General features: G+C 40.3%; 1 protein-coding gene across 1 annotated transcript in view; it reads right to left on the reverse strand.

Annotated features, from left to right (window-relative positions):
- METTL16 (methyltransferase like 16) overlaps positions 1-25,828 on the reverse strand; it is a 78,027-nt gene that overhangs the window by 8,188 nt on the left and 44,011 nt on the right. The window contains exons 7-8 of the mRNA XM_008695270.2: positions 10,909-10,978; positions 9,733-9,822 (exon numbers count right to left, since the gene is read on the reverse strand). Of these exons, the coding sequence (XP_008693492.1) occupies positions 9,733-9,822; positions 10,909-10,978 (160 nt within the window). The remainder of the gene's footprint in view (positions 1-9,732; positions 9,823-10,908; positions 10,979-25,828) is intronic.

A 25,828-nucleotide genomic window follows, 5' to 3' on the forward strand; every position in this document is an offset into this window, starting at 1 on the left:
ATGGCGTTGCTGTATTTAAAACCTATTTTTCTAAAGTAAAAATTTACTAATTTTTTAATGACTCTTAGCTAAGACCAGACATATTATGAACACTTTAAGAAACAGAGCTGTACCTGTTGGCAAAATTTATCAAAACTTTAAAAAATTAAGGTAATTAAGGGTCAAAATGAGCAGATAAAGATTATAAGAAGAAGGCTCATAAAGAGAAAACACCATAGTCAGCTTTGAAGACCTTTTCCTGCAAAAGGCAGCCCTTCGGTGGTGGTGTCGCTAACTGCAGCTCCACCTGGAAACACGGAACTCGTGCGTATACACGCAGTCAGGTCCACTTACTGGGTGAGGCCTTGTACGAACCAACCAGCAACTCCACACCTCATAAATACACAACAAAACAGCCAGCTTTTTCTATGCTAGAAAACTCCTAGCTCATATTTCTAGGAAATAATCTACATTTTCCCTTTATACCACATATTAACTAAAAAAAAAAATAAAATAAAAAAAGGAAATTAAAGAACACTAGAACACAAGCTTAGAAGAAAAGGACCAGGGGCGCCTGGGTAGCTTAGTTGGTTAAGTGTCTGCCTTTGGCTCTGGTCATGATCTCAGGGTCCTGGGACGGAGCCCTGCGTCGCTGCTCAGCAGGGAGTCTGCTTCTACCCCTCCTTCTGCCCCTCCCTCCTGATTGTGTGCTCTCATGCACACTCTTCTGTCAAATAAAATCTTTAAAAAAAAATTTATTTATTTATTTATTTATTTATTTATTTATTTGACAGAGATAGAGACAGCCAGCGAGAGAGGGAACACAAGCAGGGGAAGGGAGAGGAAGAAGCCAGGCTCTGCAGAAGGAGTCTCGATGATGGGCTGATCCCAGGACCCTGGGATCACGCCCTGAGCCGAAGGCAGACGCTTAACAACTGAGCCACCTAGGCGCTCTATAAATAAATAAAATCTTAAAAAAAAAAAAAAAAAAAAAAGGGACCAAAAACAGAGGGTACATATATGACTAAGAATCTGCTCTTGAAAAATGAATCGTGGAGTCAAAGCTCTGAGTCTGAACTTGTTCAATTAATGTTTCAGACATGATGAGACAAATTCATATTGATATTAACACAGAAGTATTGTTATTACTCAATCACCCAGCATAAGAAAGATAATTTCTACAGTCTACTGAGAGTCTAACACTTTTCACTAACGAGCTTAAGATGTGATTATTAAACTGGGGAGGAAGAAAGTTAGTGGTCTGTAGGAGGGGGATGGGGGACAAGAACCAGAGTCCCAATTCCACTTCCAACATCCAAGGCTGTTACTATGGACAGGTCACTGTAACAGGATCATCCCGGACAGCCCACTCAGCACACCAAAGATCACTGAGAAATATGACTAAAAGGACAGTGCCTCATATCTCTTCTTACAGAGATGGTAATCATTTGTGCTTAAATTCCAACGAGCCAAGTGAAGATGCTGCTGTTTCTCAATTTGCCATGCTAGAGCTGGCCTACAATAGCCTTTCTTGAAAAAAAGAAAAGACTCATCATCATTTCTATAACTTAAAAGGAGAGAAATGCGTTCTCACCGAACGTAACAAGAGCTCTATCATGGATCCACTTTCCAAGTTCTGAGGAAGTCAGATATAACAAAATAGACCCTATTACTCCAGGATGAAAATGAAAACTTATGTATCTCAAATACAGCTCCTTTACCTGGCATTGTGGCCCCAGTTTTTCATATATAATGGCCAACTACTAGATCTGGTACATCTGAATATTTTTAGTGAATTGCTTCCAAGATTTTATTTGTTTACTTACTTACTTGGGGGGGTGAATGCACGTGCATGCGCGTGCAGGGAGATGGGCAGAGGCAGAGAATCGCAAACAGACTCCCTGCTGAGCACAGTCTGTTGGGCTCCATCCAATGACCCTGTTACAAACTCCCAACTAAGGAAAACCTCCCAAAGAATCCAAAAGCTACATGAAATCATTAAGTTCCCCTAGGATCTGCAGGAAAAGAAGGGAGTCATTCACTAGAGGTCTGCGGAGCATGTAGCCACAGCCTACTTGTTTTGACAAAGCAACCTCCAGAATGGTCTTGAGGGGAAAGGAGTACTCTTGCTCTTGGCCACTGCAGTGGAGTCCTTGCTGTTCTGCTGTACTTTGAATGGCTGCTGCCCGCCCCCCCGCCCCCCCTCAAAACAAGCTGAATGCCTGGGAGCTGTGATTCTCCACAGGCTCTCTCTACCGGAGGAACAGAGCCAAGGGCCAACAGTGACACCTGACTAGAATATAGACAGGGGGTGTGTGGGGAAGGACAGCCAGACTACCTTACCAACTATGCCTTACTTGAATGTTTATCAGCTCTGCTGCCATGAAGTGGATTGAGTATTTTGTTGTCTAAGGGTATAACTTCCTTATTGACAGTTCAGTGGGCATATCATTATTGCTATCTTAATCTGACAGGTTACTGTTTAAAATGTCCTGAAATTGGGCACCTGGCTGGCCAGCTGAGTCAATAAAGCATGTGACTCTTTATAATTATTATTATTATTATTATTTGAAGATTTTATTTATTTATTTGAGAGAGAGAGGACAGCAGGGGGGGGGGAAGAGTAGAAGGAGAGGGAGAAGCAGGCTCCACACCCAGCAGGGAGTCTGACGTGGTGCTTGATCCCAGGACCCCAGGAACACCACCTGAGCCCAAGGCTGACTGAGCCACCCAGGTACCCTGTGACTTTTTTTTAATGATTTTTTTTTTTAAGATTTTATTTGTCAGAGAGCGATCAAGCGCATAAGCAGGGGGAGCGGCAGGCAGAGGGAGAAGCAGGTCCCTGCTGAGCAAGGAGCCTGATGCGGGGCTCGATCCCAGGACCCAGCAATCATGACCTGAGCCAATGCTTAACCAACTGAGCCAGCCAGGCGCCCCATGACTTTTTTAAAAAATGATTTTATTTTTAAATAATCTCTACACCCAATGTGGGGCTTGAACTCACAACCCTGAGATCAAGAGTCGCATGCTCTACCGACTGAGCCAGCCAGGCACCCCAAAGAGCAAGTGACCCTTGATCTCGGGGGTTGTGAGCTCAAGTCCCACACTGGGTGTAGAGATTACTTAAAAAAATAACAATAAAATAAAATGTCCTAAAGTCATCCCTGGGATATATGTAATAACAGTAAAAAGTGAGCTGAGCGAGGAGGCAAAGCGATGAGCGTGGCGGGTGCCAGCGAGAGCTGTTGCCCCTGGGCACAAGTGTCCCACCTCATCTCCTTCAGCGCAACCCACCAACTCCACAACAAATCTCTGAGTAATGAAGAAAACTTGAAACTGTTTGGGAAATACAACAATCCAAATGGCCATGGACACAATTATAAAGTTGTGGTGACGGTGCATGGAGACACTGATCCTATTACAGGAATGGTTATGAATCTGACCGACCTCAAAGAGTATATGCAGGAGGCAATTATGAAGCCCCTTGATCATAAGAATCTGGATCTGGATGTGCCATACTTTGCAGATGTTGTAAGCATGACAGAAAATGTAGCTGTATATATCTGGGAAAACCTCCAGAAATTTCTTCCTCTCCGAGTTCTTTATAAAGTAAAAGTATATGAAACTGACAATAATATTGTTGTCTATAAAGGAGAATTGCTTTTAGGGGTTAATACTGTAGAAAGACTAATTTCTTTCTATTAAGACTATTAAGAAGTCATTAATCCTTGTTATTCCTCCACATTGTGTTCCAGACTGATTGAAATCGCTGTGTGTAAGACCTGTTGTGAATTCAAACCTATCTTAAAACCAAACTTGTAAAACAAACAAATACAAAAAACAAAACAGTAAAAAGTAAGAAAGCAAGGGGGAGAAAAGTCTATGTAGAATGCTATCTAAGAAGGGGTGGTTTTATTTATTTATTTTTTTACATTTTTTTGGGGGGGGAGGGGCACCTGAGTGGTTGGTTAAGCAACCGAATTTTGATTTCGGCTCAGGTCATGATCTCAGGGTTGTGGGATCAAGCCCTGAGTCAGGCTCCGCCCTGGGCAGGCTCCACCCTGGGCAGGCTCCACCCTGGGCACGGAGCTTCTCTCTCCCCCTCTGCCCCTCTCCCCTCCCCCCAGATAAACAAATACTGTCTTCTTTTTTTTTCTTCTTAAAGTAATAGCCACACCCACCATGGGGCTCAAACTCAGGATCCCAAGAGCAAGAGTTCCATGCTCTTCCAACTAAACCAATCAGTCGTGGTCTAAAACCTACATGTATACTTTCTTTGTTTAAACACACACACACGCGCACACACACACACACACACACACACACACACACACACAAAGGATAAATTATAATGACCCACAGAGCAGTGAAGGACTAGGATGTTTCAAAGAGACAAGAGAAGCTAGACTACTGACTATACCTTTTTTTTTTAATTTGACTTTGAAACCATATATCTTTCACAATTACAAAATTAAATAGCTCACAAAAAGGAATCCCTATGAAATGAAACAAACGAACCTACTAACTGTGTATGGGCTTGGTGGCACAAACCTACAAAGAAACATTCCAAATGACTTTAAAATCCATCTGGAGACAGTCCCCAAGGACAAAAGAAATGAAAAAAAGACAAAATAGTTATTTTCACAAATCATTTTGTTGACGGTAATGTTAATTTTGAGATTGCTGAAAGACATGAACAGACATTTCTCCAAAGACATACAAATGGCCAACAGATACATGAAAAAATGCTCAACATCACTCAGCATCAGGGAAATGCAAATCAAAACCACAATGAAATACCACCTCACACCAGTCAGAATGTCTGAAATTATCAAGTCATGCTGGCGAGGATGAGGAGAAAGGGGAACCCTCTTACACTGTTGGTGGGAATGCGAGCTGGTACAGCCACTCTGGAAAACTTGAAACTAGAGCTACCCTATGACCCAGCAATTGCACTACTGGGTATTTACCCCAAAGACACAGATGTAGTGATCCAAAGGGGCACCCGCACCCCAATGTTTATAGCAGCAATGTCCACAATAGCCAAACTGTGGAAAGAACCCAGATGTCCATCAACAGATGAATGGATAAAGATGATGTGGTGCGCGCGCGCGCGCGCGCACACACACACACACACACACACACAATGGGATACTACTCAGCCATCAAAAAAATTTGAAGTCTTGCCGTTTGCAATGATGTGGATAGAACTAGAGGGTATTAAGCTAAGCAAAATAAGTCAATCAGAGAAAGACAATCATCACATGATCTCACTGATATGTGGAATTTAAGAAACAAAATAGAGGATCATAGGGGAAGAGAGTTAAAAATAAAACAAGATGAAACCAGAGAGGGAGACAAACCATAAGAAACTGTTAATCATAGGAAACAAACTGAGGGTTGCTGGGGTGGAGGGATGGTGATGGACATTAAGGAGGGTACATGATGTAACGAGCACTGGGTTTATACGAATCACCGACCTCTACCTCTGAAACCAATAATACATCACAGGTTAATTAATTGCATTTAAATTTTAAAAATCATTACAGATTAAAAAAAAAACTTTTCAAAACTGCTGTGGTGAATCGTGGGTCAAAACAAATAATTATGTTAGCGTGGTTGAGGACTAGCCTGACTTTTTAGAGCCCCCCGTTTCCTCATCTAGCAAGTGGGGATACTACCATCTACTCTCACTTGACTGTGGTCAGGTTTAAATAAGAATGACATTAACGTGTGTGATGCACTCAAATAACAACAAAGACTATCTCCAGTGCTTCACATCTGCTACACCTACTAATGACCTGCCCACAGTGCTGCACCTTGGTACAAATCCTACACCACTCCTTTTAACATCAAAGAAAACTTGCTGAGCACCAATCAGATACGGACAACTCCTCCATGAGGTCAGCTCTGACTAGCCAGCCAGAACTGCTTCCATTTGGGGAACTCCCTAACTCCCGACCAGTCAAATTCAGCACTTACTCGGATATAATTCCATAGCAATGCTATGTGTGTGTTTCCCACTCACGAAACTTGTCCTTGTAAGGACGGAAAATGGTGTCTTTTCTTCAGTATTATCACAATGAAGGTCATATGGAATAAGATTAGTAACTAAGAAAAGAGTCCTTCTGGACTCCGGCTCTGGTTTTGCTCAAAAGCTCAGCTCCTTAATCATTGCACCTGTTTTACAGCCTATTGTATAGCCTGGTCTAGTACTGGTTTTCAAACCATTTAACAGCAGAATCCTTTCGAGAAATAAAATCAATACATAATATTAGTGCAAGCAGATCAGCTCTGGTTAAAATAAGAGCAAGGCCTGAAGTACCAACCTGACATCTGCCCCCAGATGTCATCCCCTGTGGCACCCTATACAGAATCCCTAATCTATCTAGAACCAGTGTGAATACCTATGCAGTAGTAAGGACAGTATTGTCAGGAGACCCCAGCTCTGACACTAACAAGGTTACCTGATTAATTTGACCCCTTCCCTCCATGTGCTTTCCAAAAGCCCTCTAGTTTTACTCCCTAGGCAGGAAAGTCTCCAGGCTTAAAGGAAATGTCTTGAACACTCAGGGGGATAATTTTTTTAAAACCAGAGTTCCAGGGGTATACAACTTACTGGGGCCACACTATTTTTCCTTCTTATTTTAACAAGTGTTAAACTTCTGAAAGCAAAGCAAAGCTAAATAACACCCTGAGCAATTAGAGGAGAAGCTGGGACAAAGAGGCATTCTACTTAGAATGCTTGTTAACTTTGTAAAGAACTGTCCTCACAGTATGCTTTCTTATATTCATCATCAGTCAGAAATGATTGTACAAAAATTCTATCAACACTAGGACTCATCTTTTTGTTGCTAAAATAAATCCAGACAAGAGCAATGGACCTAGTGTAGGCACTTGAATCAGAATTTTTTTTAGCATTCAGCACCAACAAAAACAGAGTCAGTGGGCTAAGATAAGTGAAAACAGAAGTTGCCATAGTAACTTGCACATTTACCCTAAAAAGGCAGGAGTGGGGGTGGGGTGGGGAAGTAGGTCAATATTTCTACTTAACTAGCTCTAGTCCTTGGCTTCCTCTCATTGAAAGCAGCACCCTCCTATCTCCCCATTCCTAACGGAAGCAAGTGGGGGGAAAGTCAGACGAGCATCTCAAAACACAAGGGATGGGGAGAGGTCCAGGTGGAGGGAAGGAGAACCAAGAGGACAGCCCACGGAAAACCTTACCAGTGCCCTGGGACTACCCCTGGGAAAGCAGCTGCTGATCAAGGGAACCAGTGCTAAGAAACTGTTGCTGGGTTACTGCAAATCAGAAATTGCCATTTTCCCTGTAGCAGTTTGAGTGCACCTAATGGAACACTTGGGAACGCATTATTAACAGCTTTGGGTTGAGGGTAGCGGTGGGGAGGGAGTACTCTGGCATGTGAGAAACCTGAGGCCCTTTGCAAGAGGTATTCTTTGATGGATAAAACTAGGAATAGGGCTCAAGGCTGGCCTAAAAGACAGGGAGGGAGAAGATTCCTTTTCAAAATAAGCTGATTCTGCTAACACAGAAACACAGTGCCCTTTGATATTTTGATCTGAAATAGCTACTAATCCAAGAGGGCAAAGGTGACTCTGGGCTCTGAGATGGCATGGAAAGTGCCAGAGCCCATTATAAGCTCTTCACCTGCAGTGCCAACAAATGTGGAAAGCAGGTTACACAGAAAACATTTGGAAACTTTCCTGCAACTGTCAGTATCTGCACAGGGATAACCTAGGGCATTACTAATGATTTTAACAACTTGGTGTGAAAGCCCTAATATTCCAGAAAATGACAGAAAGGATAATTCCATAGGGTGGTAAAAAAATTAGAACCATCTTTTAAACCAGTGAACATTTCAAACACTAACCTCTAGTTTCCCTACTGCATTATACAAAGGTGGGCATAGACTTCCACATGACAGGTCATTCAGATTTGACTGGGAGACTTTTCTTTCTTTTTTCTTTCTTGCTTGCTTGCTTTTTCTTTCTTTTTTAAGATTTTATTATTTATTTGTCAGAAAGAGAGAGCACAAGCAGGGGAGTGGCAGGCAGAGGGAGAAGCAGACTCCCCGCTGAGCAAGGAGCCCAATGCAGAACTGGATCCCAGAACCCTGGGATCATGACCTGAGCCAAGGCAGACCCTTAACCGACTGAGCCACCCAGGTGCCCCACGGAGACTTATTTCAACCCAGCAGCACACCTAGTAGCAGAGTGCAGAAAGGACAGACTCAGTTTTAAATCTGAGCCCATGTATTCAGAAACATCTGCAAACTGTCCCCTTGTAGTTCTACACGTCTCTACTCCTCTGCAATGAGAGAAGGGCTAGAGGCTCATAGACACAGCAACATTTAAAGATGACTTGAAAGATCAAGTGCAACTAATAAGCCTTTGGGAGAAGAGCACCCAGAACAAGCACATTGTATGGATAGAGGGGCAGAAACCTGAAGGACCAGGTACCAGGCCTCCACAAGTACTATGGCAAGAGGGAGCACAGGGCTGAGCAATGTGTGCATAAACTCGAGATGGGAGGCTCCAGGAAACAAGGTTGATCGCTCTTGTGAAGGAACTATGAGAACAAACAGATGCTACTCTATTCCCACCTCTCAGTACAGCGCAGAAAAATTATTCAGTCTGACTAGTTCAGAAGCATTTTTCCTTTACATACAATAGCACAGAGGACAAAGAGAAGTTTGCGGAACAAATTATTTTTTATTTATTTATTTTTTTAAAAAGATTTTATTTATTTATTTGACAGAGATAGAGACAGCCAGCGAGAGAGGGAACACAAGCAGGGGAAGTGGGAGAGGAAGAAGCAGGCTCATAGCGGAGGAGCCTGATGTGGGGCTCGATCCCAGAACGCCGGGATCACGCCCTGAGCTGAAGGCAGACGCTTAACCACTGTGCCACCCAGGCGCCCCCGGAACAAATTATTTTTTAAAACATTCTATTCCAGGGGCTCAGTCGGTTGGGCATCTGCCTTCAGCTCAAGTCATGATCCCAGGACCCTGGGATTGAGTCCCACATCGGGTTCCCTGCTCAGCAGGGAGTCTGCTTCTCCCTCTCTGTCTGCCCCTCCCCCTCTGTGCTCTCTCTCTCTCTCTCTCAAAATAAATAAATAAAATCTTAAACAAAAACATTCTATTCCAGAAAATGTTCAAGCTTAAGCATATGCAAAGTAGAGAGACTAGAACAATGAACTATCACCCAGCTTCAAAACTGACCAATATTTTAGTGGTAATTTTAAAGGTAACACAGAACCTTTTACTGGAATGATCCCTAAGTGTTACATATCAAAAGCCTGCAACCCCAAATAGCAATTTCGGTATTCGCCAATAACCCAGGAGACAGTGACTCTATGAAAGCATCAGTAAAAAGGAAAATAAACAGACTTCAATTTCAATTCTTTAGGAATATCCAACAGAATAACTATACCTGCAAGGTGTTGCTACAGATTATATTACCTGAATTTTTAATTCCCAAAAGACACATTTCTAATTCATTTATACCTGCTGAGCAAGAATCACTGTGTTGCACAAACCCAGAGGAAGGCTATGGTCACCACAGTCAGCCTTCTAGGACTGTGTCTTGTTTCACAACCACCTCCCATTCCAAAATAAGCATCTGGGGCAAACTTCAGGGAAACCTAGGCAGTACAGATTTAGTTCATTTCTGACCTACTAAAACCCACCATGTGCTGGCATTTGGAGGGGCTAAAGCAAAGTCTCTACTTACTGGTACTGTAACATCATCATAAAAACTCCAAGCTAAAGCCCATCTCATTGTCCGACCTTGACAGAATTCAGTGTGGGTGACTTTGGGAACCTGAAATCAATAAACATGTAATCTCATCAAATTGAAGTAATTCTACCAATATGTTTTGGGTTGCTGCCTCATGTTAATTATGCATTGGTTTGTTTTTTTTTTAAATCAGTTAACAAACACTACTATCCCAAAACAGTTATGCATAGCTATCTAATAGTCAACGAATAAATTATCTCTCAACAAAGTTGTGGTTTTTTTTCTCTTCTATAACATTAGAGAGAATTCAGAGTTCAGGTCTGAAGGTCCAAATACTCAAAACACCCAAATAACACATAACAGCTTTTCAAAGAACCACTGGTAAATGATTCAAATGGTATTTTTTCTTTTCTTTTCTTTTTGGAAAGAGAGCCACCAAAGCCTAGCTAGATACAGCTATGCATTCTTCTTTTTGTCTATCAGATTTTAGGGGGAAAAATGAAACTACTTTGTGGCTATTAGAATTTTAACAAAGAAACGGTGTGACAGGGAAAACAGGATGGGTACAATGTCTGAGAGAAACCAGAAATCAGCAACTTGGTTCCAGCACTGACCACACATTTGATCTCCTTCTCTGAAAAGTCATGTGGCTCATGCTTACTTGTGCCCAAACACCATAAACTGGGAGAGGAGTCAGGGGCAGTATTAATTTGCCACCTGCTTTTCAAAAGAGAATCAAGGGGCTGAATTCATGTGGACTGCACCATGAAGGGAAGCACGCTTGAATGACTGTCATTCTAGCTCTAGCTGATCTTCGATAACTAGATATGCGACCCAGAACAAGCCCCTTAACTTACGTAACCTTCAGTTTCTGCACTTTTAAATGAGTCAGTTGTGGAGTGAGTGGCAGGTAGAACCAGGTTTTTTGATTTCTGGTATCTCTCTGACATTGCACTCATCCTGTTTTCCCCCATCTTTTTTCTCTGTCATAACTGTCAAAGAAGTCCTTTTAAAAATAATTTATAAAAAGCCTATTTTAATTTTACAAAATTAAAAGATAAAAATAAAACAAAAAAAACACACTTAAGAGTTTTAAGGTATAAAGGAAAGTTCCATACTCTACCTACCAACAGAAGGAGATGTACCAGAACAGTAATGACAAAGACTTACGCCTTGTATGCGAAGTTCTTCCTTCAGAGGAGCCAGGCTGCATTTTTTCCCCAGCATACAGCTATACCACCTAGGGAAAAAAAAATCAGAGAAGTAAAACACATGGTTACGTTTTTTAATTAAGCATTTTTCACATGAACAAAATGAGAACAACAGCAAAAAATTTTGAGTTAAGTTACAAGTAACAATAACAAAAATTGTATTTAGACAAAGAGCAAACCTAGCAAAGGAAAACAAAGGCACCTGGGTGGCTCAGTCGGTTAAGCATCTGCTTCAGCTCAGGTCATGACCCCGGGGTCTTTGGATCAAGTCCCCTGTGGGGCTCCCCGCTCAGTGGGGAGTCTGCTTCTCCTTCTGCCCCTCCCCCACCCAGCTCATGCTCTCTCTCACATAAATAAAATCTTAAAAAAAATAAAAACAATAAAAAAAAGGGAAAACAAGCCCAAAGCAACTTAAAAAAACCAAAAACCCACTTAGTCTCTCCAATGATTCAGGGCTGTACATATTTGGAAAAATAGTGAAAAAGAGAGAGGAGGGGTCTCTCCTGTGACACTCAGAATAAAGGCCATTTAGCTCTAGGACAGAAATCAGTTAATAAATAACAATAAAGGGGCGCCTGGGTGGCACAGCGGTTAAGGTTAAGTGTCTGCCTTCGGCTCAGGGCGTGATCCCGGTGTGATCCCGGCGTTATGGGATCGAGCCCCACATCAGGCTCCTCCGCTATGGCTAGAAGCCTGCTTCTTCCTCTCCCACTCCCCCTGCTTGTGTTCCCTCTCTCGCTGGCTGTCTCTCTCTCTGTCAAATAAATAAATAAAATCTTTTTAAAAAAATAAATAACAATAAAAACATGTATACCTGAAACTACTACAATACTATATGTCAAATTATACCTCAACTAAAAAAAGTATAAACACCCCCCTATACCATCCTAATAAAAATTGTAAAATCTGGCATGGGCCTACACTTTGAGATGGCCTCACCTACAAACGATTTAAGGATATGCATTAGTGTTTCAAAAGAATATGAAATCAATTTCTTCGGGGGAGAAGATGGAGTGAACTGGTTAAAAGGTAAATAGAATTTAGCCTATGAAAGATTAACTACTATGCTTTCTACCACAACCAACTAGGAAACTTGGCAAAATATGTGTAACAATTGTTTTTCAGACTTTGGACAACTGCAGTGAAGACCCATAATCTCCAGGGGAGAAACAAACCAGGTGAGTCCCATAATTGACAGCTTACTGCCTGAAGGAAATTTCCAAGCAGCAATACAGGGAAAGGAAACTCAAACAGAGCCCAATAATCTTGAATTGGTGAGCGAGAGACTGGATTTCAAAGGCCCAGGCAGTAAGGAGTTTTTGAAGAGCAAAACACGAGAGGAAGGACTTGCATAGAGAGAGAATTCTGGGCATCTGCAGAAAAGTTTCCTGGAATATTCTGCAGAATAAGGATTTGCACCTGTGCAGTGGAACTCCATGAGACTAGGAAAAGAATTCCCAGAGGGGCCCCTGAGTGGCTCAATCAATTAAGCGTCCAACTCCTGATTTCGGCTCCGGGTCCTGAGACCAAGCCCTGTGCTGGGCTCCACACTCAGCAGGGAGTCTGCTTAAGGATTCTCTCCCCCTCTCCCCCTACATTCTCTCTCTAAAATAAATTAAATCTTTTTTTTGAAGATTTTTATTTATTTGACAGAGAGACAGCGAGAGAGGGAAAACAAGCATGGGGAGTGGGAGAGGGAGAAGCAGGCTTCCCGCTGAGCAGGGAGCCCGACGCGGGGCTCGAACCCAGGACTCTGGGATCATGACCTGAGTCGAAGGCAGACACTTAACGACTGAGCCACCCAGGTGCCCCTAAAATAAATAAGTCTTAAAAAAAGAAAAGAAAAGAAAAGAAATTCCCAGAAAGCAATAGCTGAACAATTCCTGGAGTCCAGACATAGCTAGACTAGTCTGCAGTTCTACTGGCCAGAGCAGAAAGCCCTTGTTAATAAAAGGGGCATCTATCTCGTGAAGTCCTAGAAAGGAAACTGCTTTGTCATGAGTCTAGAGGCTAGTCTATATTTACCCTAATGAAGCTTAAAAGTAAAACTCAAAAGGATCAAAGATTACAAGTAACTTACGTAAACATCAGAATCTGACATTCTTTAAGGGAACACGAAACGTAAGATTTGCAATGTCTAGCATGCAATAAAAAATGACCAGATATTAAAAGCAGGAAAATTATTTGCAACCAGGATAAAAAAATTAATCATTAGGAACAAATCAAGAAATAAGAGACGATGAAATTAGCAAATGATGACATTAAAACAGCTCTTAGAAATATGTTCCGTAACAGAACATGGACATGTGAGGAGCATGAGGGAAGATATAAAAACCAACCGAATGGAACTCCTCGACATGAAAATTATGACACCTAAAGTGAAAGATTCACTGGACGGGATTAACAACATACTAGACTCTGCAAAAGAAAAGACCTGTGAAGACACAGCAATAGAAACTATCCAAAGTAAAGCAAATGGGAATAAAAGACTGAAAAAAAAAAATCATAAAGCACCTGTGAGCTGTGGGACAGTATCAAGCAGCACACATTAAGTGGTGTTTCAGAAAAGGGGTATAATAATCGTTAATTAGACTAGAAAACAGTAACAAGAGAATCATAGTTTTCTTAGACATTTAAATCTTTTATAAAATGTTTAAAAGTATGATGACACTGGGAATGACGTCCACCCTCCACTTCTATTCAAAATCGTATTAGAGATTCTAGTCAGTACAATAAAGTGATAAAATGCATATGGACTGAAAAGAAAGAAAACTATCTTTCTTAACAGAAGACATGATCATCTATGTAGAAAATTCTTTGAAATCTAGGGAAAAGCTACTAGAATAAATTAATTCAGCAAGGTCACAGGATAAAAGCTCAATATAAAATCAGCTATACTTCCTTATAGTAGCAATACATAACTAGAAATTAAAATTTAAAAATTCAATTTACAGTAACTTCAAAATACACAAAATACTTAAGAATAAAATTAACATAATATGTGCAAGAAAACCATCAAACACTGCTGAAAGAATTCTAAGATCTAAATAAAGGAAGAGCTATACCATGTTGGGATGGAAGATTTAACATTGTTAAGCTATCAGTTCTCTCCAATTTGATCTATAAAATAAATAAAATCCCAACCAAAATCCCAGTACGCTTTTTCATAGAAATTGATAAACTGATTCCAAAATTTATATGGAAGTGAAAGATTTCGAAGAGCCAAAACAATTTTTTGGAAAAGAACAACAAAAGTGGAGGACTGACACTACTGAATTCAAGACTTATGATAAAGCTCTGATCAAGACAATACGGTGTGGCATAAATACAGACATACAGATCAAGAGGATGGAATATAGTCCAGGAACAGGCGCACTTATATGATCAGTTGATTTTAAAAACCAAGGTACCCAAAGCTCACTTTCCAAAAGACACTGTTATAAAAAAAGAAAGGCAAACCACAGACTGGGAGGAAATACTTGCAAAACACATCTGACAAAGGGCTTCTATCCAGCGTATATAAGGAGCTCCTACAACTTCGTAAGATTAATAAACAGAAAAAAGAGATATAGGGAGACTTGTAGTTTCTAGTCCAACACTTAAGAAGTTGGAAATCACTACACTGTTTAAGTAAACCATCCAAAAACAAACAACTGTTCCTAGATCCATCACAGAAGCAACTCAGATTGTTGCTGCCTCTAAAATTAGAGAAGCAACTGCCTCTAAAATCAGACAGACCAACAGGTAAATATAAAGAACTACAACTCACTAGAGCAGAAATCCAGGAGAAAACTGCCATGGGAATCAGTGCTAAGCTAGGGAAACCTGAACTGTAACTGACAAATTGCTGGAGACTCAGCATGGACAAGTTTGAGAAATAAAAATCCCAGGAGGACTCCATCATCAGGACCCCAAACTACTGTGAATTTTACCTCCAGGAGCTTGACCAGGTTCTCACAGTGAATATGGGAGAAAAAATCTCTGTGCTTCCAGCAGAGAAAGGAAAAAAGGGGTAATTCTGAAATAAGCTAGAGCATTCTGTCCTTAACAAGGCCTGACCTCAAGAGAAACTAGTTAACCAGATCCTAGCCTGCTGCGGTATGTCAGAACCTAACTGACCTAGAAGAATGGCATCATCCAACTCCAGCCTACTCCAGCAATCCTGTCCCAACAAGGAGAGGGGGAGGAGGTAAGAAGGGACTACGAAGCATGTGCGAAGCGTACAATCCAGAGGCAGAGGCTCGCTAAAAGACTTGCGACCTACTCATAGGACATGTTTCCCTTCTCCCCATACCTCACCACATTACAAAGGCCTATTTATGGGGGTGGGGGATTGGGATAGGCGACGATGGGTATTAAGGAGGGCACATATTGCATGGTGCACTGGGTGTTTTATGCAAATAATGAATCATGGAACACTGCATCAAAAACTAGGGATGTACTGTATGGTGACTAATACAACAAAATAAAAATTATTAAAAAAAAAACAAAAAAACAAAGACCAATTTATATTTACAGCAGTTCCTTTTACCCAATGTCTTATGTCCTTCTATCAAGAAAAAATTACAAAACATACTATAAGGTAAAAAACAGTTTGAAGAGACAGAGCTAGCATCAGAACCATACATGGCAGGAATGTTAGAGTTATCAGACTAGGAATTTAAAACAACTATGATTAAGATGCTAATGGCTCAGGACCCCTGGGTTGTTCAGTTGGTTAAATGTCTGCCTTAGGCTCAAGTCATGATCCCAGGGTCCTGGGATCGAGTCCTCCATCGGGCTCCTTGCTCAGCTGGAAGCCTGCTTCCCCCTCTGCCTGCCACATCCCCCTGCTTATGCTCTCCGACAAAAAAATAAAATCTTATAAAAAAAATATGCTAAAGGGCTCTAATGGATAAAGCAGATGGCATGCAAGAACAGATGAGCAATATGAGCAGAGAGATGGAAAGTCTAAAAAAGAACCCAGAAGAAAGGCTAGAGGTCACAAACACCTTAACAAAAAGAAAGAACTCCTTTGATGGGCTCAAAAGTAGACTGGACACAGCTGAAGAAAAAATCTCCGAGTCTGAGGATATATCTCAACAGAAATAGCCAGAAGTGAAAAGCAACGAGAAAAGGCACAGGAAAACAAACAACAACAAAAACCCAGGAACTGTGGGACAACTACAAAAGGTGTAAAATATATGGGACTGGAATTCCAGAAGAAAAAGAAAGGCACAGAAAAAATATCTGAAACAATAATTACTAAGAATTTCCCCCAAATTAATGTCAGGCACCAAACCATAGATTTTGGAAGCTAAGAGATCACTGAGCAGGTAAAATGCCAAAGAAAATTACACCTAAGTTAGGCATATGATTTTCAAAATATGGAAAATCAGAGATAAAGAAAAAAATCCTGAAAGACGCCAGAGGGAAAAAGCTACATTATTTATAGAGGAACAAAGGAAAGAATTACATCAAACTTCTCTTAAGAAACCATGCAAGCAAGAAGAGAGTAGAGTGAAATGTTTAAAATGTTGAGAGGGGAAAACCCACCAACCTAGAATTCTACACCCTGCAAAACCGCCCTTCAAAAGTGAAGGTGAAGTAAGACTTCCTCAAAAAGAAACTGAGGGACTTTGTTGCCAGTTCCTTCTCTAGAGAACTTCTCTTGACATTTACAAGCCCTCAGAAGGCAAATGGTATTGGGTCAGAAGCTCAGATCTATATTAAAAAAATGAAGAACGAGGGAGAAGAAGAAAGAAGGTTAAAAAAACAAAACAAATCAAAACTTTTTTTTTTTTTTCCAGAAAAAGATTTTTATTTATTTGAGAGCCAGAGTACGAGCAGGGGGAGAAGCAGACTCTCTGCTGAGCGGGAAGCCCAATGCAGGGCTCGATCTCAGGACCCCAGGATCATGACATGAGCTGAAGGCAGACACTCAATTGTCTAAGCCACCCAGGAGCCCCAAAACTTTTTATTTTTATTTTTATCGTTGTTTTTCAAAACTTTTAAAATTCTGAATTGATGTAAGAGGCACCAGTTTGTTAAAATAACAATACAACAATGTATTTGATTGTGTATGCTTATGAACAGATATGCATAGATGAAATGAATGACAGCAAAGATACAAGAAACATGAGAGAATTTTTATATTTACACCAGTTTTATCAAGACATAGCGTATATAGTAAAATTCTCCAATTTTAAGTATATAATTCAATGAATTTTGACAAATGTGTACATTACCACCACCACAAGCAAGATACAGAACATTTACATCACCCTAAAAAGCTCCCTAGTGCCCCTCTACAGTCTTTCCCCCTACCCCAGCCTCTAGTGACCACTGGTCATTCTGTCTTAATAGTTTTGCCTGTTTCAGATTCACATAAATGCAATCACACAGATTGTATCTAGCTTTGTATTGTAAATATACTGGCAGTTTCATATGGTTCCAGCTTAATACATTAAATAATATAAATAAAAATCTTGTTGTTTATAGAAGTCTGAGAAATACTATTATAATGCTATAGAAATAGTTTGCACTAACCGATACTTTGTTTCCATTGTTTGCAGATGCAACAACAGGTGCCTGCCCCTATTTTTGTTTATAGTCATTCAGTTTTCCCTTTGAAAAGACAAATAATTGTTTTACCTAAACTACTTTAAACAAACCTGGGTAAATTTACTTAGAGCATAATCAATTTCGTTTGGTGGTTTTAAAATGTTAGGGACAAAAACGATACGCTCCCTTTAAGAACACAGTATATACACAAAGAAATCATTAACCAGGAATTAAAAGCCTTTGGGACATTAGGAACAAGATGGAAAAAAAAAAAATTCAGAGCAATTAGTGCCCACACAGTAACAGTATAAAACAGGTTAACGCCTTTCCTGAACAGATTAGACCAGAATCACCAGAAACCAAGAAATAGCCCAGAACAGAAACAAAAGAAAGATAGTATACATTTCCTCAGGAGATGAAGGAAAGTAAATATTTATATAAGTCAGTCTTCTAACAGTTAAATGTCCTTGGCAGTTAATAATGGCTTGGGAGAGTTCACATTTCTTTTAACCCTTGCTGTAACCTGAACACTATTGTGAATCTTTTAAGATTTAATCTCATCAATGACTTTTCTGCAGCATTTATATTTCTTAAAAGAAAAGCAGAAGTAACAGGGTGTATCAAAATTCTGAGTTGACTTCACCTCAAAAAATGCCTGCCCATTAGATCCTAGCTACTCTCAACAGGTATCCTGTGACAACTAATCAAAGTGCAGGTAGAAAAAAAATGAACAAAAGGAAGCTCTAGTTACCCAGGAGACTCTGAACCCATTACACTAGTTTAATGTGAAAGTAGCACTCTACTCATAACAGCATTTAGTAATTCCTCTGAGACAGTAGCTTTCAAGAAAAATTATTTTGAAATAATTTCAAGTGTACATAAGAGCTGCAAGATTAGTACAAATGATTCCAGTATACTCTTCACCCCGATTCATCAATCAACATTTTCCTCCATTTGCTTGATCTGTGTTTTTTTAAAACCATTTGAGAGTTAGCTATAGACATCATCATTCCCCTTTCACCCTAAATATTTTGGCATGTACATTTTAAAAACAAGGACATTCTCCTTCATAACCACAGAACAATTATCAAACTGAGAAAATTTAACACTCACACAGTACTATTTATTATCGGGAATACAGTCCATTTTCAAATTTCACCAATTATCCTCACAATGTCCTTCATGGCAATTTTCTCCCCTGATGCAAGATCCGATCTAAGATCCTGCATTTCATTTACCTGTCAACTCTCTTTAGTCTCCTTCAATCTGGAACAGTTCCTCATTCAGCCTTTAAAAAATTTTTTTTCCTTTCATGACCTTTATATTTCTGAAGAAATATTCTACAAAACCCCTCCAAGTTGGTTTGTCTGAAGTTTCCTCAGAGTTCAGCTGAAGCTATACACGCTGGCATAAAGAGCAGCGTGCTACTGTGTCCTTCGGGGTCGCTGCTGTGTCCTTCGGGGTGCAGCGCATGAGAGGGCCATCACCTGCTCGAGTGGGATCCCCCGGCTTCGCTGCTGTAATGTTACCATATTTCTTTGTGATTGTAAGTCATCTGTGGGGAGACGCTCTGAAACTATTAACATCCTGTTCCTCTTCAAATTTTCCACTGTTGATTTTCCATCAGTTACTATAATAATGATGTCAAAACGGTGATTTTTCTAACTTTATTATTCTTTCTACATGTATTAGATGGCATTCTACTGTAACAAAGAACTTTTCCTCTCTCCCCACTGCTTATTTTATTGAATGGCTTAAAACCCATTACTGTCATTATTTATTATGAAGTCATATTGTCCCAGATTTGGCTTGAGGGGCCTCCTACAGCCTTTTAACATGTCATTTTTTGAACACTTCCTTACTTTTTTGGTATTGTTAGACATTCCAGGCTCTTAAACTTATCCTTGCCCAGCACTGGAATCACCCATTTTTCCAAGGGGCCTGGTTCTTTTTACTGTTATTTTAGTTATTTTATTTTTATTTTATTTATTTATATTTATAATACATTTACATTTGTTTATATTTTATTTATTTATAATAAACCAATATTTATTGGTTATTTTATTTTTATTCTTTTTTTAAAAAGATTTTTTATGCATTTATTTGAGAGAGAGAGCAAGCTTGAGTATGAGCGGGGGGAGGGGCAGAGGGCGAGAAGCAGACTCCCCGCTGAGCAGGGAGCTGGATATGGGGCTCCATACCAGGATCCTAAGATCATGACCTGAGCCGAACACAGACGCTTAATCGACTGAGCCAGTCAGGAGCCCCGGATTGGTTATTTTAAAACACCAAACCTTGAATTGTAGTGTAATATAGAAAAACAGATAAAAGCAGAGGTTTGGCATTTAGGTGGCTATGAGCATAGTCTAAAAACTTCTCCACTGTAGAACCTAACATTTTGCTGCCTGTAACGAGTTACCAGAATACATGTCCCTAGACATGCAGCAGAGCAGCCCTAATGTCCACCCAATCTCAAAATTTAATATTTAAACTACCATGAATTACAAGTCTACATGGCTAAAAATAAACTTTTACTCTATGTTTCTCTTAAAAAATAGTTTCAATTATTCACGCACATTTTTACATGTGCAAGAAACACTATAACAAGACTCTCCAAGGCAGTGGGGCCAATGCTTTACATTCTTTGGTATTCCTTTTATTTAAAAAATTTAAAAAACATTTATTTATTTGAGAGAGAGAGTGAGCACATGAGCGTGGGGATGGGCAGAGCGAGAGGAAGAAGCAGACTCCCCACTCGGCATGGAGCCCGACGCAAGACTTGATGCAGGCTCGATTCCAGGACGCTGAGACCATGACCTGAGCCAAAGTTAGATACTTAACCGACTGAGCCACCCTGGCGCCCCTTGGTATTCCTTTTTGTAATTACCCGATGAACTAAAAATACATGCTTTTTTTATTTAACAACTCTCTTCTTCCACTTAAAGTAGAACTAACCAGTGACTACATACTACAGGTGGAAATGGCATAAACACTGATAGAGCTAGCTTGTCATGGCATGAGCAACTGGACTCAACCACACTTGAAAGGCAATTAAAAACTATGATACCTAAATTAAGGTGATGAAAAGCACGTAATTTAATTCATTAAAAAAATAATAAAGCAGCCCCTTATCCTCTGCTTATTCTTCATCTTCCTACTTTAGTAGGAGAAAAAAATAAAAATACCAGCAACTGCCGCCTGTGGAGCTCACAATTAAGAAATACTCTTTAAGGTTTAAATTGAGAAAAAAAAGCTCTTCTACCTGGAGAACAGGCTAATTACTATCTGTCCCCTAAAACATTTCTACCTTCTGTATCTCTGTGGTGAATTGGTACACTGGAGCAAGGGGTACATTTCTTTCTAATGACACCCCAAAAACCCACTTCTATTGATTTGCAACCCTACAATGGGTCCCAATCAAAGATGAAACCAGAGGTCAAAGACAGCCATCCACAATAATAGTCTCATTAGATTTACCTGTGCTAGTTCAGTAACAAACAAAAAGTGGTATGGTCTTTGTAACAACGAAAAAAAAGAATAAATATAATGCCCAATAATAAGGAATTACTTACTTATGGACTGTTGTCAAGCTATTTAAAATTACTGCTATGCACATACCATTAACAAAGAAACAAAGGAATGAAAAAAGTAAAGTTAAAAGCAGAAGACAAAATTATTGGTATTCATGATTACAACTGTGGGAATGAAAAAAGGGGAAACTGGCAGGACATTCACCCAAAATAAGCTAACAGTTGTGTCAAAGTGCTGAGATCAATGTTTTCTCCATTTTCTAATTTTCTGTGTGATTATTTTAAGAGATTAAAAGTATAGGGGCACCTGGGTGGCTCAGTCCATTGAGTGTCCAACTCTTGGTTTCGGCTCAGGTCATGATCTCAGGGTTGTGAGATCGAGTCCCATGTCAGGCTCCACACTCAGCGTGGAATCTGCTTGAGAGACTGTCTCTCTCCCTCTGTCCCTCCCCCTACTCGTGCACACACACTCTAAATAAATAAATAAATAAATAAATAAATAAATAAATCTTTTTTTTTAAAGGAAAGATAAAAATATAAATAATAGTAGTAATGTCTAACATTTAGATAGCACTCCAATTTACATGTACGTTCGTATGTAATTTCTCTTCATTCTCTGAACGGAGGTATCCCAACATCATAGACAAGAAAAATCAAGTGGCTTACCCTTTTATAAAGGCAAGTCAAAGTTTAGAATAAAATGGAGTCTTTCAGCTGAAGAACTGATTAAATGCTCAGTTATAAAAGGTACAATTATTCCCTGCAACTGTTACTTATAGTACCCCATAATTATACTAGCACCTACTTTAAAAAAACAAAAGGGGAGGGGCGCCTGGGTGGCTCAGTTGGTTAAGCATCTCCCTTCAGCTCAGGTCATGATCCCGGGATCCTGGGATCGAGCCCCATGTTGGGCTACCTGCTCAGCGGGGAGCCTGCTTCTCCCTCTCCCCCTGCTCCCCCCCATGCTTGCTCTCCCTCTTTTAAAAAAGTAAATAAAATCTTTATACAAACGAAAGGGGAGGGGGAGCTCTTTATTAAAATAACATAACAAAGTACTTGTAACATCCTTTCAACACAGTGGACCACAGCATGTAAAACTACTGAATTCCCAGAACAGTCAAGAGTTAAGATGAACCTGGGGCGCCTGGGTGGCACAGTCGTTAAGCGTCTGCCTTCGGCTCAGGGCGTGATCCTGGTGCTCTGGGATTGAGCCCCACATCAGGCTCCTCCGCTAGGAGCCTGCTTCCTCCTCTCCCACTCCCCCTGCTTGTGTTCCCTCTCTCGCTGGCTGTCTCTCTCTGTCAAATAAATAAAATCTTAAAAAAAAAAAAAAAGTTAAGATGATCCTATTTGATATTCATTATATCAAATACGTGTTCATTTAATTCTATGACCACCCTATGAGGTGTGAGGTAGCTACTATTATCCAATTTTACCAATAAGAAAACAAAATCACATTCAAAAGACACAGATTATTCAATCTATTGGCCCATCACCAAATATGTACAGTATATACAAACCCACGGAGTATCTACCATCTGGTAGGGGGTGGGGATTAGAAAGGAAAAAGCAAAAAGAGGAAAAATGGTAAAATCTGTATTAAGTTAGAACTTGGCCAGATACAAATCTCTGGTTCCTGGAAAAATCATAAAATAACTGCCATAAAGGGCATCAGCTGCAGAAATAATAATGAATGACAAGACTGGAATTCAGGCCCTGAGGAGTTTGACCAAGTCTGCTGATCTATTTAGAAGCTCCGGTGAGTGAGTCTCTAAAAAAGAAAATGCTATGAAGTAAGCTCAAGTCACAGGCACAAAACATGAAAGCAACGATGACAAGCACTTGTAAATCTTCATCGACGCTAGAACGGCTGTCTCCCTAGAAGCCACTGCACAGGGTGGTGGAAAGAGTACTAGGCCAGAGTCAGGAGATTCAGGTCCCGAGCTTCTAATCTGTAAAACTAAGATCCTGGATAACTTTACCTCCCAAGAGCCTCCCAGCTGCAGAATTCCTGAAGGTACAAAACAACACTGCAGGTGCTGCTGAGTGTCACTTAGGTGAGGCACGAACTGTGACACGGAAACGAGGCGTCCTGAGTGCCATCACTGAGATCAGTCCAACAAATTTAACTGATTTCACTCCATGTTACAAACTCTGCTTAGCTCCTACAGTTTTTCAGTAATAAGAAAAAAATTCTAGAGGGATAAGAAGGAAATGGTAGGGTTACAATATTTGTTTTTAGTCCCTTATTCGGAGCCTCAAAACACAGGCACACCTCATTTTATCGTGCCTTCTTTTATTGCATTCACAAATCTTTTTTTTTAAACAAATTGAAATTTGTGGCAATCCTGCATCGAGCAACTCTACTGATATCATTTTTCCAAAAGCCGCTGCTCACTTTGTGTCTGTGTCACATTCTGGTAATTCTCACAGTACTTCAAACTTTTTCATTATTAAGAGTATCCATTACGATGATCTGTGATGGTACTACTGTAATTATCTGGGGGTGTCATGAATCACACCCATGTAAGATGGTGAACTTGACCCATGAATGTTGTGTGTGTTCTGATGGCTCTACCAACCAGCTGTTCTCCCCCGCCTCTCTCCCTCTCCTCCCTATTCCGAGACACTACGATATTGAAATTAGGCCAATTTACAACCCTACAACGGCCCCTAAGTGTTCAAGCGAAAGAAGGGTCCATTTCTCTCACTTTAAATCAAAACCTAGGCCTCTGTGACTGCTGGCCACACTGCAAATGCAAAGAAAAGGTTCTTGAAGGAAATTAGAAGTGCTACCCTAGTGAATACATTAATGACAAGAAATCAAAACAGCTTTACTGCTGATACAGAGAAAGTTTTAGTGTCTGGATAGATGATCACACCAGCTGCAACATTCTCTTAAGCCAAAGGCTAATCCAGAGCTGGGCTCTACTTCAATTCTATGAAGGCCAAGAAAGGTGAGGAAGCTGCAGAAGAAAAGCGTGAAGACAGCAGAGGTTTGTTCATGAGGCTGTAGGGAAAGAAGCCATCTTCGTAACAGAGAAATGCAAGGTGGAGTGGCAAGTGCTGAGGCAGAAGCTGCAAGTCGTCCTGAAGACCTAGCTCAGGTCATTCATGAAGGTGCCCACACCCAACTACAGATTCTCCATGTAGATGAAGCAATCTCATACTGAAACAAGATGTCACTAGGGCTTTCACAGCTAGAGAGCTTCGAAGGACAGGATGATTCTCTTGTTAGGGGCCGATGATGCTGGTGATTTAAGCTGAAGCCAATGCTCACTGAACATTCAGAAAATCCGAGGGCCCTTAAGAATTATGCTAAATTTACTCTGCTTGAGCTCTATAAATGGAACAAAGCCTGAGTGACAACACAACGTTTACAACATAGTTTACTGAGTATTTTAAGCCCACTATTGATACCTAGTGCTCAGAAAAAAAGATTCCTTTCAAAATATTGCTGCTCACTGATAATGCACCTCATCACCCAAGAGCCCTGATGGAGACGCACAGGGAGATAAATGTTGTTTTCATGCCTGCTAACAAAACATCCACTATGCAGCCCGTGGATCAAGCAGTAATTGTGACTTTCAAATCTTGTATTTAAGAAATACCTTTCCTAAGGCTCTAGCTGCCAAAGACAGTAATTCCTCTCATGGATCTGGACAAAGTCCACTGAACACCTTCTGGAAAGGATTCACCACTCTAGATGCCATTAAGAACATTTGGGATTCATGGGAAGAGGTCAAAATAACAACATTAACAAAAGTTTGGAATGAAGCTGATTTTCCCACATGAATGACTTTTGGGGATTTAAGGCTTCAGTGGAGGAAGTTAACCACAGATGTGATGGAAACAGCAAGAGAACCAGAATTGGAAGTAGAACTTGAAGACGTGACTCAACTGCTGCATCTCATGATAAACTTGAATGGATGAGGAGCTGCTTCTTGTGGAGGAGCAAAGAAAGTGGTTTCTTGAGCTAAAATCTATTCCTGGTGAAGATGCTATGAAGACTGTTGAAATAACAACAAAGGATTTAGAATATTACATAAACTTAGTATAGAAGTGGCAGCAGCGTTTGAGAGAATGGACTCCAATTTTGAAAGAAGTTCTGCTGTGAGTGGAATGTTATCAAACAGCATCACGTGCTACAGAGAAATGGTGTGAGTCAACTGACGCAGCAATCTTCACTGTTGTCTTATTTAAAGAATTGGCCACAGCCACTCCAACCTTTAGCCATCCGCAGTGAGCGGCCATCAACACTGAGGCGAGATTCCCCCACCAGCAGAGAGCTTACAACTCACTGAAAGCTGAGAGTTAGCATTTCTTAGCAATGAAGTATTTTTAAATTAAAGTATATACATGTTTTTAGATATAATGCTACTGCACATTTACCAGACTATATAGTATAGCTGTCTGTGCACATAACATATGCACCAGGAAACCAAACAATTCATCTGATTTGCTTCATACTGCAATATTCACTTCATTGCTGTGGTCTAGAACCAAAACCACAGTATCTCCAAGGTATGGCTGCATGCAGTTTTCACAGCATTCTAAAATTTGGGAGTTGCAGAGTGGTATAAACATCATGTCAACTATAAAAATATGTAGGAGGACATGAACTGGTACTATGTACAAATGAAAATCAACATGGAACAAATGTGAAATTATAAACAATATACTCTCAAAAAACATTGCTTTATTCTCTTTTCAATAAAAATGAGTTAATTTCTTCTCTTCTTTTTATTATCTCTCTCAATCTGCCTGAGTCCTAACCAAACAGCCAAGACTGCTGAACCCTATTTT

This window comes from Ursus maritimus, unplaced genomic scaffold (genome assembly GCF_017311325.1).
Source record: "Ursus maritimus isolate PB19 unplaced genomic scaffold, ASM1731132v1 scaffold_24, whole genome shotgun sequence".
In the NCBI taxonomy this organism is placed as follows: Eukaryota; Metazoa; Chordata; class Mammalia; order Carnivora; family Ursidae; genus Ursus; species Ursus maritimus.